The 13,072-nt window shown below is 36.9% G+C and overlaps 1 protein-coding gene across 1 annotated transcript in view; it reads left to right on the forward strand.

Annotated features, from left to right (window-relative positions):
* Nucleotides 1–2,043: 2,043 nt before the first annotated feature.
* The window catches only part of WDR36 (WD repeat domain 36), a 38,218-nt gene continuing 27,189 nt past the window's right edge, over nucleotides 2,044–13,072 (forward strand). Inside the window, exons 1-6 of the mRNA XM_019028434.4 lie at nucleotides 2,044–2,359; nucleotides 4,658–4,685; nucleotides 6,821–6,921; nucleotides 8,460–8,577; nucleotides 10,317–10,449; nucleotides 12,078–12,132. Coding sequence (XP_018883979.4) covers nucleotides 2,198–2,359; nucleotides 4,658–4,685; nucleotides 6,821–6,921; nucleotides 8,460–8,577; nucleotides 10,317–10,449; nucleotides 12,078–12,132 — 597 coding nt within the window. The 5' untranslated portion in view covers nucleotides 2,044–2,197. The remainder of the gene's footprint in view (nucleotides 2,360–4,657; nucleotides 4,686–6,820; nucleotides 6,922–8,459; nucleotides 8,578–10,316; nucleotides 10,450–12,077; nucleotides 12,133–13,072) is intronic.

Below are 13,072 nucleotides of genomic sequence, written 5' to 3' on the forward strand. Positions count from 1 at the left end.
AACCACTGCTCTCTTCAAAGCTGTCAGACAGGGACATTTAAGTCTGCAGAGGTTACTGCTGTCTTTTTGTTTGTCTGTGTCCTGCCCCCAGAGGTGGAGCCTACAGAGGCAGGCAGGCCTCCTTGAGCTGTGGTGGACTCCACCCAGTTCGAGCTTCCCAGCTGCTTTGTTTACCTAAGCAAGCCTGGGCAATGGTGGGCGCCCCTCCCCCAGCCTCACTGCCGCCTTGCAGTTTGATCTCAGGCTGCTGTGCTAGCAATCAGCGAGACTCCGTAGGTGTAGGACCCTCCGAGCCAGGTGCGGGATATAATCTCGTGGTGCGCCGTTTTTTAAGCCCGTCGGAAAAGCGCAATATTCGGGTGGGAGTGACCCGATTTTCCAGGTGCCCTCCGTCACCCCTTTCTTTGATTAGGAAAGGGAACTCCCTGACCCCTTGTGCTTCCCGAGTGAGGCAATGTCTCGCCCTGCTTTGGCTTGCGCACGGTGCGCGCACCCACTAACCTGCGCCGACTGTCTGGCACTCCCTAGTGAGATGAACCCGGTACCTCAGATGGAAATGCAGAAATCACCGGTCTTCTGCGTCGCTCACGCTGGGAGCTGTAGACCGGAGCTGTTCCTATTCGGCCATCTTGGCTCCTCCCCTCTCCCCTCTTTTTTAATTTAAAGAACGTTTACAAATAATTAGCAACTTGTTCACTTTTAAGTCATACCAAAAACATGGCTGAAAATGTGTACTGCTATTGAGAAATCCGGGGTACAAATGAAAATACAAGTAAGTACAACATGTCAAGGACTAAATAACAAGCTCTCATTCTGTTAGCATCTGCCCCTTAATGATCTTAACATCCAAAGTGCTTGAGGCTTTGTGCCAAGAACTATAAAATAAATCAAGATTTTTTTTGTTCAAGAATGTATGAGTCAGATATTCAAATTAGCTAACAAGTGACTTTTGTTTCATAATAAAATAATTACATTTTAGAACTGGAAGGAACCCGAGAGAGTACACTGATCTGTGTACAGACCCTCTTTATCTCTTTCAAGTACAAGTATATTTACATTAGTAAATATACCCTTTTTATCCCTCTCAAGTACAAGTATATTTACATTAGTCACTCGACCCAAACCTTAATAGGCTGCCAAAACATTTTCATAAACGAAATGAAATGGAAATAAAACAGTAAGAGAAGAGGTTATTCCATATGTTGAACTTTGGTCCTCGGCTCTAAGGTCACCACTGTTTTAGTTAACGTTCAAATGCTCAGAGATTGTTCCCCAAACCTACATCTTGGTAAGGCAGCTGGCTCCTGAGGAGTGAGGCGTCTTGACACCCACTTCACTGGAATCAGTCTCCTTCAGCATCCTAAGGCACTTAGCTCTAATGAACTGCCCAGACTCCCGTTTGCATTATGATAAGCTCCTCTTTAGAACCTCTACTGTCTGCTTTTGACAGCCGACCTCAAGGAATACTGACTTAATCCAGGAATCCCAATAACATTTAATATTTATCTTCCTTTTCTGGGAGGAATCTACACTTATCCAAGTTGCCCAAGTGAGCAGTTCCCTCCCCCCAAATAATTAGTTCTACTCCCCAGAGGGTCTATGAGTGAATCCCTCTGTCACTTTTGAAATGTCCCATTATAGTTTTCATCTGTAAATATGTCATTATGTATCCAAAAGATGAGGATCTTTAAAAACATAATCATAATGCTACTATCACATGTAAAAATTAAACATAATTCCTTAATATCATCAGATATCCAGTGTTTAAATTTTTCCAGTCTCATGTTTTTGTACATTTTTAAATAATCACATGTTTAAATCGTTTCCATCTCCAAGGCGTCGACCTCCCCTCCACTCTCCTGGGCGTCGCGCTTCCCTCTTTGTTTCCCGCCCTTGCGGTTCCGTCGGAACCTAACGAGCTTCCTTGCACCGCAAAAGAGCTGGAGAACAATGCTAGGCAAAGTGCTGGAGACCTTGGACCTCGGAACCAAAGTCACGCCTCCCATGTGAGCTCTGGAGGGAGAACTTTATGTGTTGCACTGAGGGCAGTCTCCGGAAACGCGATTCGCAGCGGGCGCCGGAAGCGGTCTTGTGTCTGCAGCTCTGGCAGAGGACTGTTCCGCTAGACACGCTGAAGGCACTGGGTACGTGTTTTCCTTCAGGACCAGAGCTGAGAGGAGCTGGGATCGCGGCGGCAATGGAACGGGCCTCAGAAAGGCGCACGGCCAGCGCGCTTTTTGCGGGGTTCCGGGCCTTGGGACTTTTCAGCAACGACATTCCACACGTGGTGCGGTTCAGCGCGCTCAAGCGCCGGTTCTATGTAACAACCTGCGTGGGCAAGAGTTTCCACACCTATGACGTGAGTGACTTCTTTTGTTAGCTTCCCAGGAAAACCACCCTCCTTGGCCCCTAACTCTGTCCTGAAGCAGTCCGGTTTTCCCTTCCCATTTACCACGGGCTTCCTTTCTTTAACCCCTCCCTGTCCTATTAATATTTCGCCATCCGGTCACGTCCACGTGCTGATTTGGCACTTGTAGTCCTCCTGGGGCGTGTTTCAGAGGCAGCCTGGCCAAGGGGAAACTGCTAGAGAACATCTCGGTTGTATGGCAGTAATATTTGTTCAGTGAATATTTATAGATCTTCCCTTGAAGGTGGAAACATAATTAAGACAAACCTCTACCTTTTGCATTCTTAATGAGGGAGGAAAACATGCACGCTATCACGTTATTGGTGACACGAGCTGAGTTAGAAATTCACTCTAGGTAGAATACATTGGGAGAACCGGAGATGGTGAGATTAATTACCGTTAGGGAAAATATAGCAATCACTTATTTTCAACTAACGCAAAGTGTCTGGCACTGTCACTCTAAGCCTTGCAGCCGTTTCTTTGCAACATAGGTGTCATTATACCGTAGCACCTTTATATAATCTATTAAAGTAAATTTCAGATACATCACTTGTTAGTGATGATTTTTTCTCCTATAACAGTTCATCGATCATTGTAATAGTGTCTCTTGTTTACTTGTTTCTTTTGTTTTCTCCAAAAGAATGTAACCTCTGTGAGAACAGGAACCTTGATGAGGAGGATGATAATAGTCAGTGTTAATTAAGTACTTTCTTTTCTGGAAAACAGGTAGAGTTGTCTCTCTTGGAGGATTGTGAATATCAAATGGCTTATTAGCAAAAAGAGCTGAGAGGTAGGAAGTAGCTGAGTTAGTGGAAAAGGAAAGTGAGGGCAGAGATGAGGTGAAGAGCAATTGGGTTTCTCAGAGTCTGAGTTGGTAATGGAGACAGGGTGGGTTAGAACCATATCATTAATCATGTGAAAGTATTTAGTGTTACCATTCTCTGCACTTGTTCCTTGCTTGCTAACTTTTGCTTTTGCTGGTTAATGTTTTCTTCCTTGAAATGTAATTTTTCTGAGTTTATTACTGAAATAACTTGAAATCTTGTCTTTGGTATAGTGTCTTTCCTGACACTGCGTTACACACAGACACAGGTGTTTTTCCCTATATTCTACTTCCAAAGAAACCCTGTGGTGAGGAGAGTAACATATTTGCACATTTTATAAAGTTAACAATTTACTTACTGTATGTTGACATTTAGTCATAATAAAGATGGCTTTTAAGTTCTCCTCTAGTTCTAACACTGATGATACATTTGTAACATCATGGCATGTAAATGTTCTTTACCCAGACTCTACACTGCTCAGATTAACCAATGCATTGGGCTGTGACTTCTAAAACTGAAAATACTTGGGAGTAAAAAGAAAAAAAAAAATGGAGCTAATGAACCTAAGTCACTAATAGGGTCTACAAGTGCTCTATCCCATGACTATGGCTATATATGCTGTCCCCAGTCAGACTTCCTACAGTCCTACGGATTAGTTTCTTGTACAGGGGAAACTGGACAGGTTGTGAATAGGTGGTGGTAGTGATGGTAGTAGCTATCATGTATTGAGCAGTTACTATATGACTGGCCCCATTCTGTTTTACACAAATTTACTCATTGAATCCTCATAACAATCCCATAAAGTAAATAAATACCTGTTTTACAGATGAAGAATTTGAGGCACAGGGAGCTTATTTTTCCAGGGTCATACAGCTGGATCAGTAGCCATGATTGGGGTCAGCAAATTACAGTCTGTAAGCCAGTCTAGCCCACTGTTTGTTTTTGTATGACCCAGGAGTTACGAATGATTTTGACATGTTTAAATGTTTGTGGGGGCAGGCTGGGGGTAGGGAGAAGGATATTTCATGACATGAAAACTATGTGAAAATCAAATTTCAGTATCTATAGATAAAAGTTTAATATACCCATGCACATTATTTATCTATTACATATGGCTGTTTTCATGCTACGGTGGCAGAAGTGAGTAGTTGCAACAGAGACCACATGCATTGCTTGCAAAGCCTAAAATATTTAATATTTGGCCCATTATAGAAAACATTTGCCTACCCCTTCCATCACCACTCCTGGTGAAATACAGTTGAAAATATAAACTTTCCTAATAAAGAAAATTAGTGTCAGTAAGTGTCCTTCTTATGAAGGACAGCATAGCAAATATATGTATGAGGTTGTATCTTAATCTTCAGGTGTTAGGATATTATGATTATGTTTGTTAATGAAAATTTAACCTTTTTTCTTTTTTAAACAGGTTCAGAAACTTAGTCTGGTTGCAGTAAGTAAGTATGAACTTTATTCTGAATTTATGCACATCTAAACATTTTTTTTTATTTTGACATAAATGTGAGACTTACAGAGCATATAAGGAAGCCAGGGTAACGTGTATGTCTTATAAACTTACATTATCAGCAACAAAAAAGGGTGCCAGGATAAATCATGTTTTGCTTTTAGTTGTTATGTATCTTTATTTTGTTTAATCTGGAACTGTTCTTTAGACTTTCTTTGTGCTTCATGACATTGACACATTGACATTTTTGAAGAGTACAGGCTCATTTAGAATGTCCTTCAGTTTGAGTTTTTTTGACATTTCTTCAGGATTAGATTTACGTTGTACCCCTTGGGAGGAATCACAGTGAATTGTATCAGAAGGCACATGCTGTTAGTTGGTTCTGTTCCTGGTAGTGATTGGTTAGGAGGCTCTATTTTTAAGTTAGTGTTTTGTCATTTGTAACGAATAAGTATCTTTTGGTAGTATGCACTGGGACTGTGTAAATATCTTAGTACTCTTCAAAGTTATTACCTGCTGCTTTTATATTTTATGATGATACTTGCCTAAATCAGTTATTAGCATGATGGTTGCGAAATGCATGTTGATTATCCTTAATCCAAAAATTTGAAACCCAAAATGCTCCTAAGTCTGAAACTTTTTGAGAGCCAACATGACGTTAACAGGGAAATATTCATTGGAACATTTCCGATTTCAGATTTTCAGATTAGGAACATTCACCTGGTTATGCAAATAGTCCAAAATCCAAAAAAATCCGGAATCTGAAATGCTTCTGGTCTCAAACATTTCAGATAAAGCATAGGCAGCCTATAGTGATTTTCTTTTGCCATCATTCCTTCTACTGTAAGGAAAAGTTTTCCCTTTTCTCACATTTTGGTATTTCTTTCCAATGGAAGGGTTTGTTTTTTTTTTTAAACTATCTAATAGAATAAGACATTTCTCAGGGCTGAGAGGTACTTGTTTTACCATCAAATATGGTTCTTGTGAGAGAAACAGAAGACCTACAAGGACTGTAATGTGTATGTGTATTAAACTTATATTTTAATAATAGATTAGAAGGCAGAAGAAAGGCATTGGAACTTAAGTTGAATACAAAAGTGAATGATAAACTTATAAAACAGGGTTATGCAAACAAATCCTAATATGGAATTTGCAGCATGAAAAGTACAACAATCCTGTGTCTACTAACCCTCCTGCCCCAAAAGAGGAAATGAAAAGGTCAGTGTGACCAGGGTACTGAGAGAATAATCATATGTCACGTGAGAAATGCTAAAGATTGATAGGCATATTTCCCTTGGAGAAGACTGTAGAAACAATATTGTCTTTAAATGTTTTAGGAATAGGCATATAGAATACCATATGTAATATTTTTGGGTTGGTCCAAAGGGTAGAGTTAGAGATTTAGATTTGGAGTTACTTTTAAAATTTTTCTGGAGTTATTAGTGAACTTGATGTTCCAGAAGGTACTTACATGGGTCAGGCGTGGTGGCTCACGCCTGTAATCCCAGCACTTTGGAAGGCCGAGGTGGGCAGATCACCTGAGGTCAGGAGTTCAAGACCAGCCTGTCTAACATGGCGAAACCCTGTCTCTTCTAAAAATACAAAAATTAGCCGGGTGTGGTGGTGCACTCCTATAATCCCAGCTACTTGGGAGGCTGAGGCAGGAGAATCAGTTGAACCTAGGAGGCGGATGTTGCAGTGTGCCAAGATTGCATCACTGCACTCCAGCCTGAGCGACACAGCAAGACTCCATCTCTCAAAAAAAAGAAAAAAGAAAAGATGTTCACATGAAGACTGGATGACTGTCAGAGCTTTGTGTTTCAAATGACAGTTTTTTCCAAATAACCTCAAAAAGCTTGTTTTCATTTCTCTAGGATTATGTTTTTATTTCTGCAAATCCTAGACATTCTCTTAGGGAAGGACAAGGTGATTTCCTATCCTTAGTTTGATAGTTACTATTAGATATCTAAAATATTTTAGTTAAAATTTTATACACTGATTCTCAACTTTGATCTTTATTTATATATATTTTTAAATTATAGGCATGAAAAATGTTATATGTATACTTGAGGTTTCTCTTTAACATCTTAAAAATCCCTGTTTCTTTCATTTTGTATTTTCTGCTAGGTAATTCTGTTCCACAGGATATCTGCTGTATGGCAGCTGATGGCAGATTAGTCTTTGCTGCTTATGGAAATGTTTTCTCTGCATTTGCCCGTAATAAAGAGGTTGGTATCGCTAAACTACTTGTTTGTCAGTCAGTATTTGCTTGTCATGGTAGTGGAGGGAACTTTAATTTTGTCATTCTTTACCCAGCACACTCTGGAACTCTACAGTATTCTTTTTTTTCTAATGTATATTCAGTTTTCTGGAGGAAGATAAATTTTCAGAAAAGGCTTACTTAAAACTGGTGCTTTACTTCAGTTTCTTTGCCAGAGATGAATATCAGAATTACTTGGAGACCTTCTTCAAAATTTTTTATGCCCAGTTAGTTCCCATCTCAGGAGTTTTCTATTTTGTATATTTGTTGAGATAGGACATAATGTGTATTATTAAGTGTAGTTTTAAAATACTTTCCTAGAAAATTCATATTTGCACCACCACTTTATGTGGATTGGTTATTTATTATTTATAACTTAGCTTATAACTCTTTTTCTAAAAATCAGATGCCTGTTCGCTATTTAGAGAAAGCTAGATTCTATGTTTTCTCCACTGCTAAGGAAAGATCTTTTCTGGTCTAAATCTACCAGTTGGTTTCTGAATTTGTCCTGGAACAACTAGCTTGAGAAGTGACCTGGCCTTAATGGTCTAGAATGAAAGGAAATGTAGGAATGGGGATACAAAGATAGCCAAATGATAGTATCACTGTACTTGTCAGGGACTTGGAGTGAGGTGGTTCCCACAGTCTTTCATCATCACTTCCTGTGGCAGAGGAAGGTAACTTATCTGTAGAGTTCTTTAATGGAAGGTGTTCAGATTTTTAGAATTGGAAAAAATGTTCATTTGTGTATTCTTGTTTGTAGTTTTCCCAGGGAGATATATGTGAAAACTACATATATCCTTATGTGTATAACCTATATGTGGTTCAGATGTGGAGACTTTAATAAAGGACCTTTATGCACAGGTGTGGTCAGGGTTAGGGTAACAAAATAGGGGTGGGGAGGCATCAGACACTGTCAACTGTAGGAAGTTGTTACCACCCCTAAGGCCAAAGGGCCAAGGAGAAGAAACAGTGTTACTGGAATCTAGTGAGAACTGAAACCATGGAGAAGGGGCTATACTTATGGAGGGATCAGCTACTGTAAGGATCTCTGTCAAAGCAGAAAGGTATGGGGAAGAAGACCCTATATCCCCCTTTCCCATCTCATCTGAAAGCCAGTTGGTGATGGAGTCTATAGAGATCAGCCTTCTGGAATATACCATCTCGCTAGGATATATGTAGTTGCACTGATTGAATTGGGTGAGGGAACTAGGTGTGTGTGCATGCCTCCTCTCTAACCCAAGATGGAAGGCAGAGCCTCAAAGGTCTCATTTCTTTGTTCTTAATGGACAGTTTACTTCCTTATTGTTAAACTGGCTGAGGGAGCAGATGAACATGCCTGGTCCCTTAATATTTATGTGTTCATCCTAACCTTGAATAATCAAAAGTTGGGGTACATTTCTTGACAGAAGCATCTCAGGATTAGCATGTTTTTGGGATAATATGAATAATATGACATGATGACTGAGTAATAATATGAAATTCTTTTAAACTTCCATGTTCTAGATAGTACATACCTTTAAGGGTCATAAGGCAGAAATCCATCTCTTGCAACCCTTTGGAGACCACATTATCTCTGTTGATACTGACAGCATTCTTATTATTTGGCACATATATTCAGAAGGTAAGAGTTAACTCATTTATTTGCTTTATCTTAAGGTAGTATGTGTTTAATTAAAATTTAAAATCTATGTAAACATCTATGCCAGAGATTTTGCCTGTAAATAGTAAGAAATTAAAAAAATCAAAAATCTTTAACGTGTAAGAAAAAAAGTTCTAAGTAAGAAAGAGATAAACAACTTTAGCAAGTTAACTACTTATAAACTGTTTAATGTGCTTACCTCAACTAATGTATTTTCCATTGCAGTTCTCCAACTTTAATGATTTGTTGTATTGTTTTCCCTGTGGAGTGAATATTGATGTATTTTCATACCTGAGTAATTCTTGGTTTGTATTTTCACCTTTTAGTAAAGGAGACTGTAATAGTAAACTTGATCTTGTAATCTGAAGGAAGATATACATCCATTTCCTAGGGATATGAGTCAGTTTCTTTCAACTGTGATAGCTTAGACAGTGGCTATGTTTATGGGATTATGTATCTTTAAACATGAAGAATTTATCCCTAGGATATCTATACCTTTCCTCAATAAAATACTGGGTTCATCATGAATTGAATCTTTTAAGTTCTTTAATCTGGTTATATTTTTAGCTTACATTGCCTCTTGGTTTTTTTGTTTTTGTTTTTTTTTTTTTTAGTAAATATCCTGAAGATTGCATTTCTGGGAATTATTCCAGGTTCTTATTTCAGATTAGTAACCCTTTTCTTGTTTTGCTTTTGCTCAAGTAGAGGGAGGGAACAGAATTCCAAAAGTATTCCCTGTGCAGATAGAAGTTAAAAGGGCTTTTATTAGGTTACAGGATCTGGTTCTTACATTCCAGCAAACTCTCTTGAACCAGTATATTCAGGGAGCCATTTGTAGTGTGACTAACGAATAAAGGCAAGGATCTCTTAAAATAGCATTCAAAGTAAAGTTTATATAATTTTCACCTATACCTATACATCCTAAACTGTGGTACCCATACCCTGGGATTGTACAGCAGTGTGCCAGATAGTATGTGAACCTAAAGATTAAATGAAATGTACCTTCTTTGATACACAAATTTACTGGAAAATAGAGTGGAACATTGTTTTAATCATGGAGGAACTGTAAAGTGAAAAGCAGAATTCAAACATAGAAATTTTGAATGTAACAAAAGATTTCAGAGAATTTTTTTATCTTGGAGCAAGTGACCACTGGCTATGCCACCCCCCACTCCACAGGGTTATACGTTGTTTTTTTTTTTCTCCTTTATTAGAGATTCTTTTGTGGAAATGTGTGAGAAGTGCTCTTATTTCACTGAGGTGTGCCTTTTATTTTTGGCATTTTTTGAGTGGCCCATCAAACTTTCCAGATAATTGGCTCTTCATGCCCTGAAAGAGCTAAGTATAAGCACTTCACTTGGAATATTCACTCCTGTCTGTTGATCAAATTACAGAAACATTAATGCTAATCCTTAGGATCTTTTTTTTTTAACTTTATTATCCTTTTCTGTAAAGTAATTCAAAAGTGAATGAAACTTTTAATAGTATTTTTATTAGAAGTTACAGAAAATTTTTGACAGTCTAAATTAAATTACATTTACAAGTTGCCCCTCATTTATTTTATTTCTCAAGGAATGTTTATAGATTAGTGTCTAAGTCTGTGGTTTATTTTAACATATAAATCTTTGATGTGATAGACTTACTTTAAGTGATAAATATATGGTTACATAAAACATTTTAAACTATTTTATAAAAAATATTTATAACTTTCACTTTTGTAGAAGAATACCTGCAGTTGACTTTTGATAAATCAGTATTTAAAATTTCTGCAATTTTGCATCCAAGTACCTACTTGAATAAAATACTTCTGGGCAGTGAACAAGGAAGCCTGCAGTTGTGGAATGTAAAATCCAAGTAAGTATTTTAGTTAGAAAATAATATAGTTGTCACCTTATCCTCATCTACTACTTCCTAATGCATACTTAAGTCTCATTTCTCCCTGCCCTTGTATATTTATTTGGAGGGTTGTCTATAAATAACAGTTGGTCCCCTGTATCAGAGGAGTCAATTAACCTGGGATCAAAAATATTCAAGGAAAAATAAATAAATAATAATACAACAATAAAACATCACATTTTAAAGTAGTAGAGTATAACAGCTATTTACACAGTATTTACATTATATTAGGTCTTATAAGTAAGCTAGAGATTATTTAAAGTATATGAATAAATGTGTGAAAGTTATATGCAAATACCACACCATTTTATGTAAGGGACTTGAGCATCTGTGAATTTTGGTATCAGCAGAGGGGTTGGGGAAGTCCTGGAACCAATCCCCCACAGATACTGAGATATAACTATATGTTTGTTTTTGGAGTTGTTGCTGGTGGCATCACATATGTGAAAGGTGGCATGTGATCCTGACACATGTTAGACAGCTTCATAAATGCTCACTGAAAAGTATGTACTAATGACCTAATAACTGTAAAGAATTGCTATAGAGAAAGCTCTAATAAAGATCTATGAGATCCATCAGAAAATAATAATAATGAGATTATTACTAGGGAGCTTCTGATTTTCCATACATGAAGATTTTCTATACATGAAGAAGGTAAAAGATGGAAAGGCAAATCAATAATTTAGTGCTAGCATTTAGAAATGATTTTTAGGGTTAAAAGTACTTCCATAATCTCCCATAGATATGGCAGATATCTAATATTGATGTAGCTAGAGGGCTGGATACATGATTTTGAATACTTCTATCCATTATGTAAACATTTATCAGTAGAAAAAGGTGGCAGCTCACACTTCTTTGTATAGCATTTTAAAAAGCAAACAAAAATCTTTGACCATCCAAATTGTTTTTTTCCAAAGTCCTTATAAATTCAAAAGGGAAAATAAGATTATTAAAGATTTGATGTTTTAAATCAGTGTTTCATTACAATTTAACAAATACCATTGACTGCCTACTTTGTGCTAGGTTCAGGGATAGTGACTGAAATACTGTCTTTGCCCATTTACAGAATTTAATACATGATTTAATACTTTAATGATAATTATAATGATTTCAGATACCTCTGTTTGCTCCATGGATGTGTTATTTATCATTCATGGCTTGCTTCTGAAATTGAGAGCAGCATTACTGTTGTCATATAACAGTCATATAACATGCAAATAATATTTTTATTAAAATATAAGTTATTCCCTTTCATGATGATGTTTCTATAAAGATACTGCAGTCCTAAATTTTTTTTACTGTAGCCTGTAATATAACATGATTTTTACTCACGTATTTTTTTTCCACTTAGGACATTTAATTTCTTAATGAGGTGGCATAGCATAGTAGTTAGTTTGAGACCTAGAATTTGTCTGGACAATATTACTAACCTTGTGACATTAGTTTAATCATCAGAATAGTGTGTGGAGGAGTAAGAACTTAATAAATATCACCTATTATTATTTCACTTTTTAATGTGTAGCTGATATTGTTTTCCTCCAAAAAAAAAAAAAAAATACAGCTTTCAACTATTTTTCTTCTTGTAGTAAACTTCTATATACATTTCCAGGATGGAAAGTTGGAGTGACAGCTCTTCAGCAGGTTAGTATTTTTCTGTTAAGTCAAAGAGGAACAAAGTTAATAGGAAAATCCTTCAGTTTCAGGAATCAATCATAATTTTAGACATAAAGACAAAACAATATATAGCTTAGTTTACCTTTAAAATTGTTAGCCTGAGGAAATAGTGTTTTGGAAATGTAAGTTAAAACAAGTAATAATGCCTTTGCCAATAACGCTTATTGGAGTCCTTTGTGCTTATAGTTTGACTTAAACCTGTGGTTGCTATGGATCCTTGTTTCTAATCATTTTGCAAGTATATGTAGTCCATTGTCTTGTGTAGACTGGAAATGAGTGTTCAGTAATGCAAGGGGTATTGTAAGTCATGTAGAGAAATTTGTCAAGATGTTGAGATTTATGGTTTGAAATAATTGGAGCCAAAATCCTAATGTTTGATTCGATGATGGACTATTTAAGAAATAACTGATTTTTTTAATGAATCTGCAAAATATGTATAAATAAATGAATGCATGTCTACAGCGAATCTTGTGTTTATATTGGCCACATATGTAGCCACTATACCCTTATCTTTTTCAGTATCCATTGTCTATACTTGCCTAATTTATATGTATTCCTTATCTTCTCTTACTGCCATCAGCCTAGCTCCACTTTTGCCTATCCAGAAGACTCCATAAGTATCAGAGGATTAGGACCCTTGAGGACAAGGGATTATATTTGTTTTAGTATCTCCAATTTCTACACAGGGTCTCATGCATAGTAGACACTTGATGACAAATTAATAAAACGTGTAGCCTGATTCCATTCTATAATGATATTGGACATTGATCTTTGCTAAAATAGAGAAATTCATAATAGAGCCTGTATGTAAGACTTGTGTTATAGACCATTATAACCATAGAATATTAGAACTGGAACAGACTAATTGTAAAACTTTTTTTGCCTTTTCACATGTTTTGTAGGTTTT

This window comes from Gorilla gorilla, chromosome 4 (assembly GCF_029281585.2).
Source record: "Gorilla gorilla gorilla isolate KB3781 chromosome 4, NHGRI_mGorGor1-v2.1_pri, whole genome shotgun sequence".
NCBI lineage: Eukaryota > Metazoa > Chordata > Mammalia > Primates > Hominidae > Gorilla > Gorilla gorilla.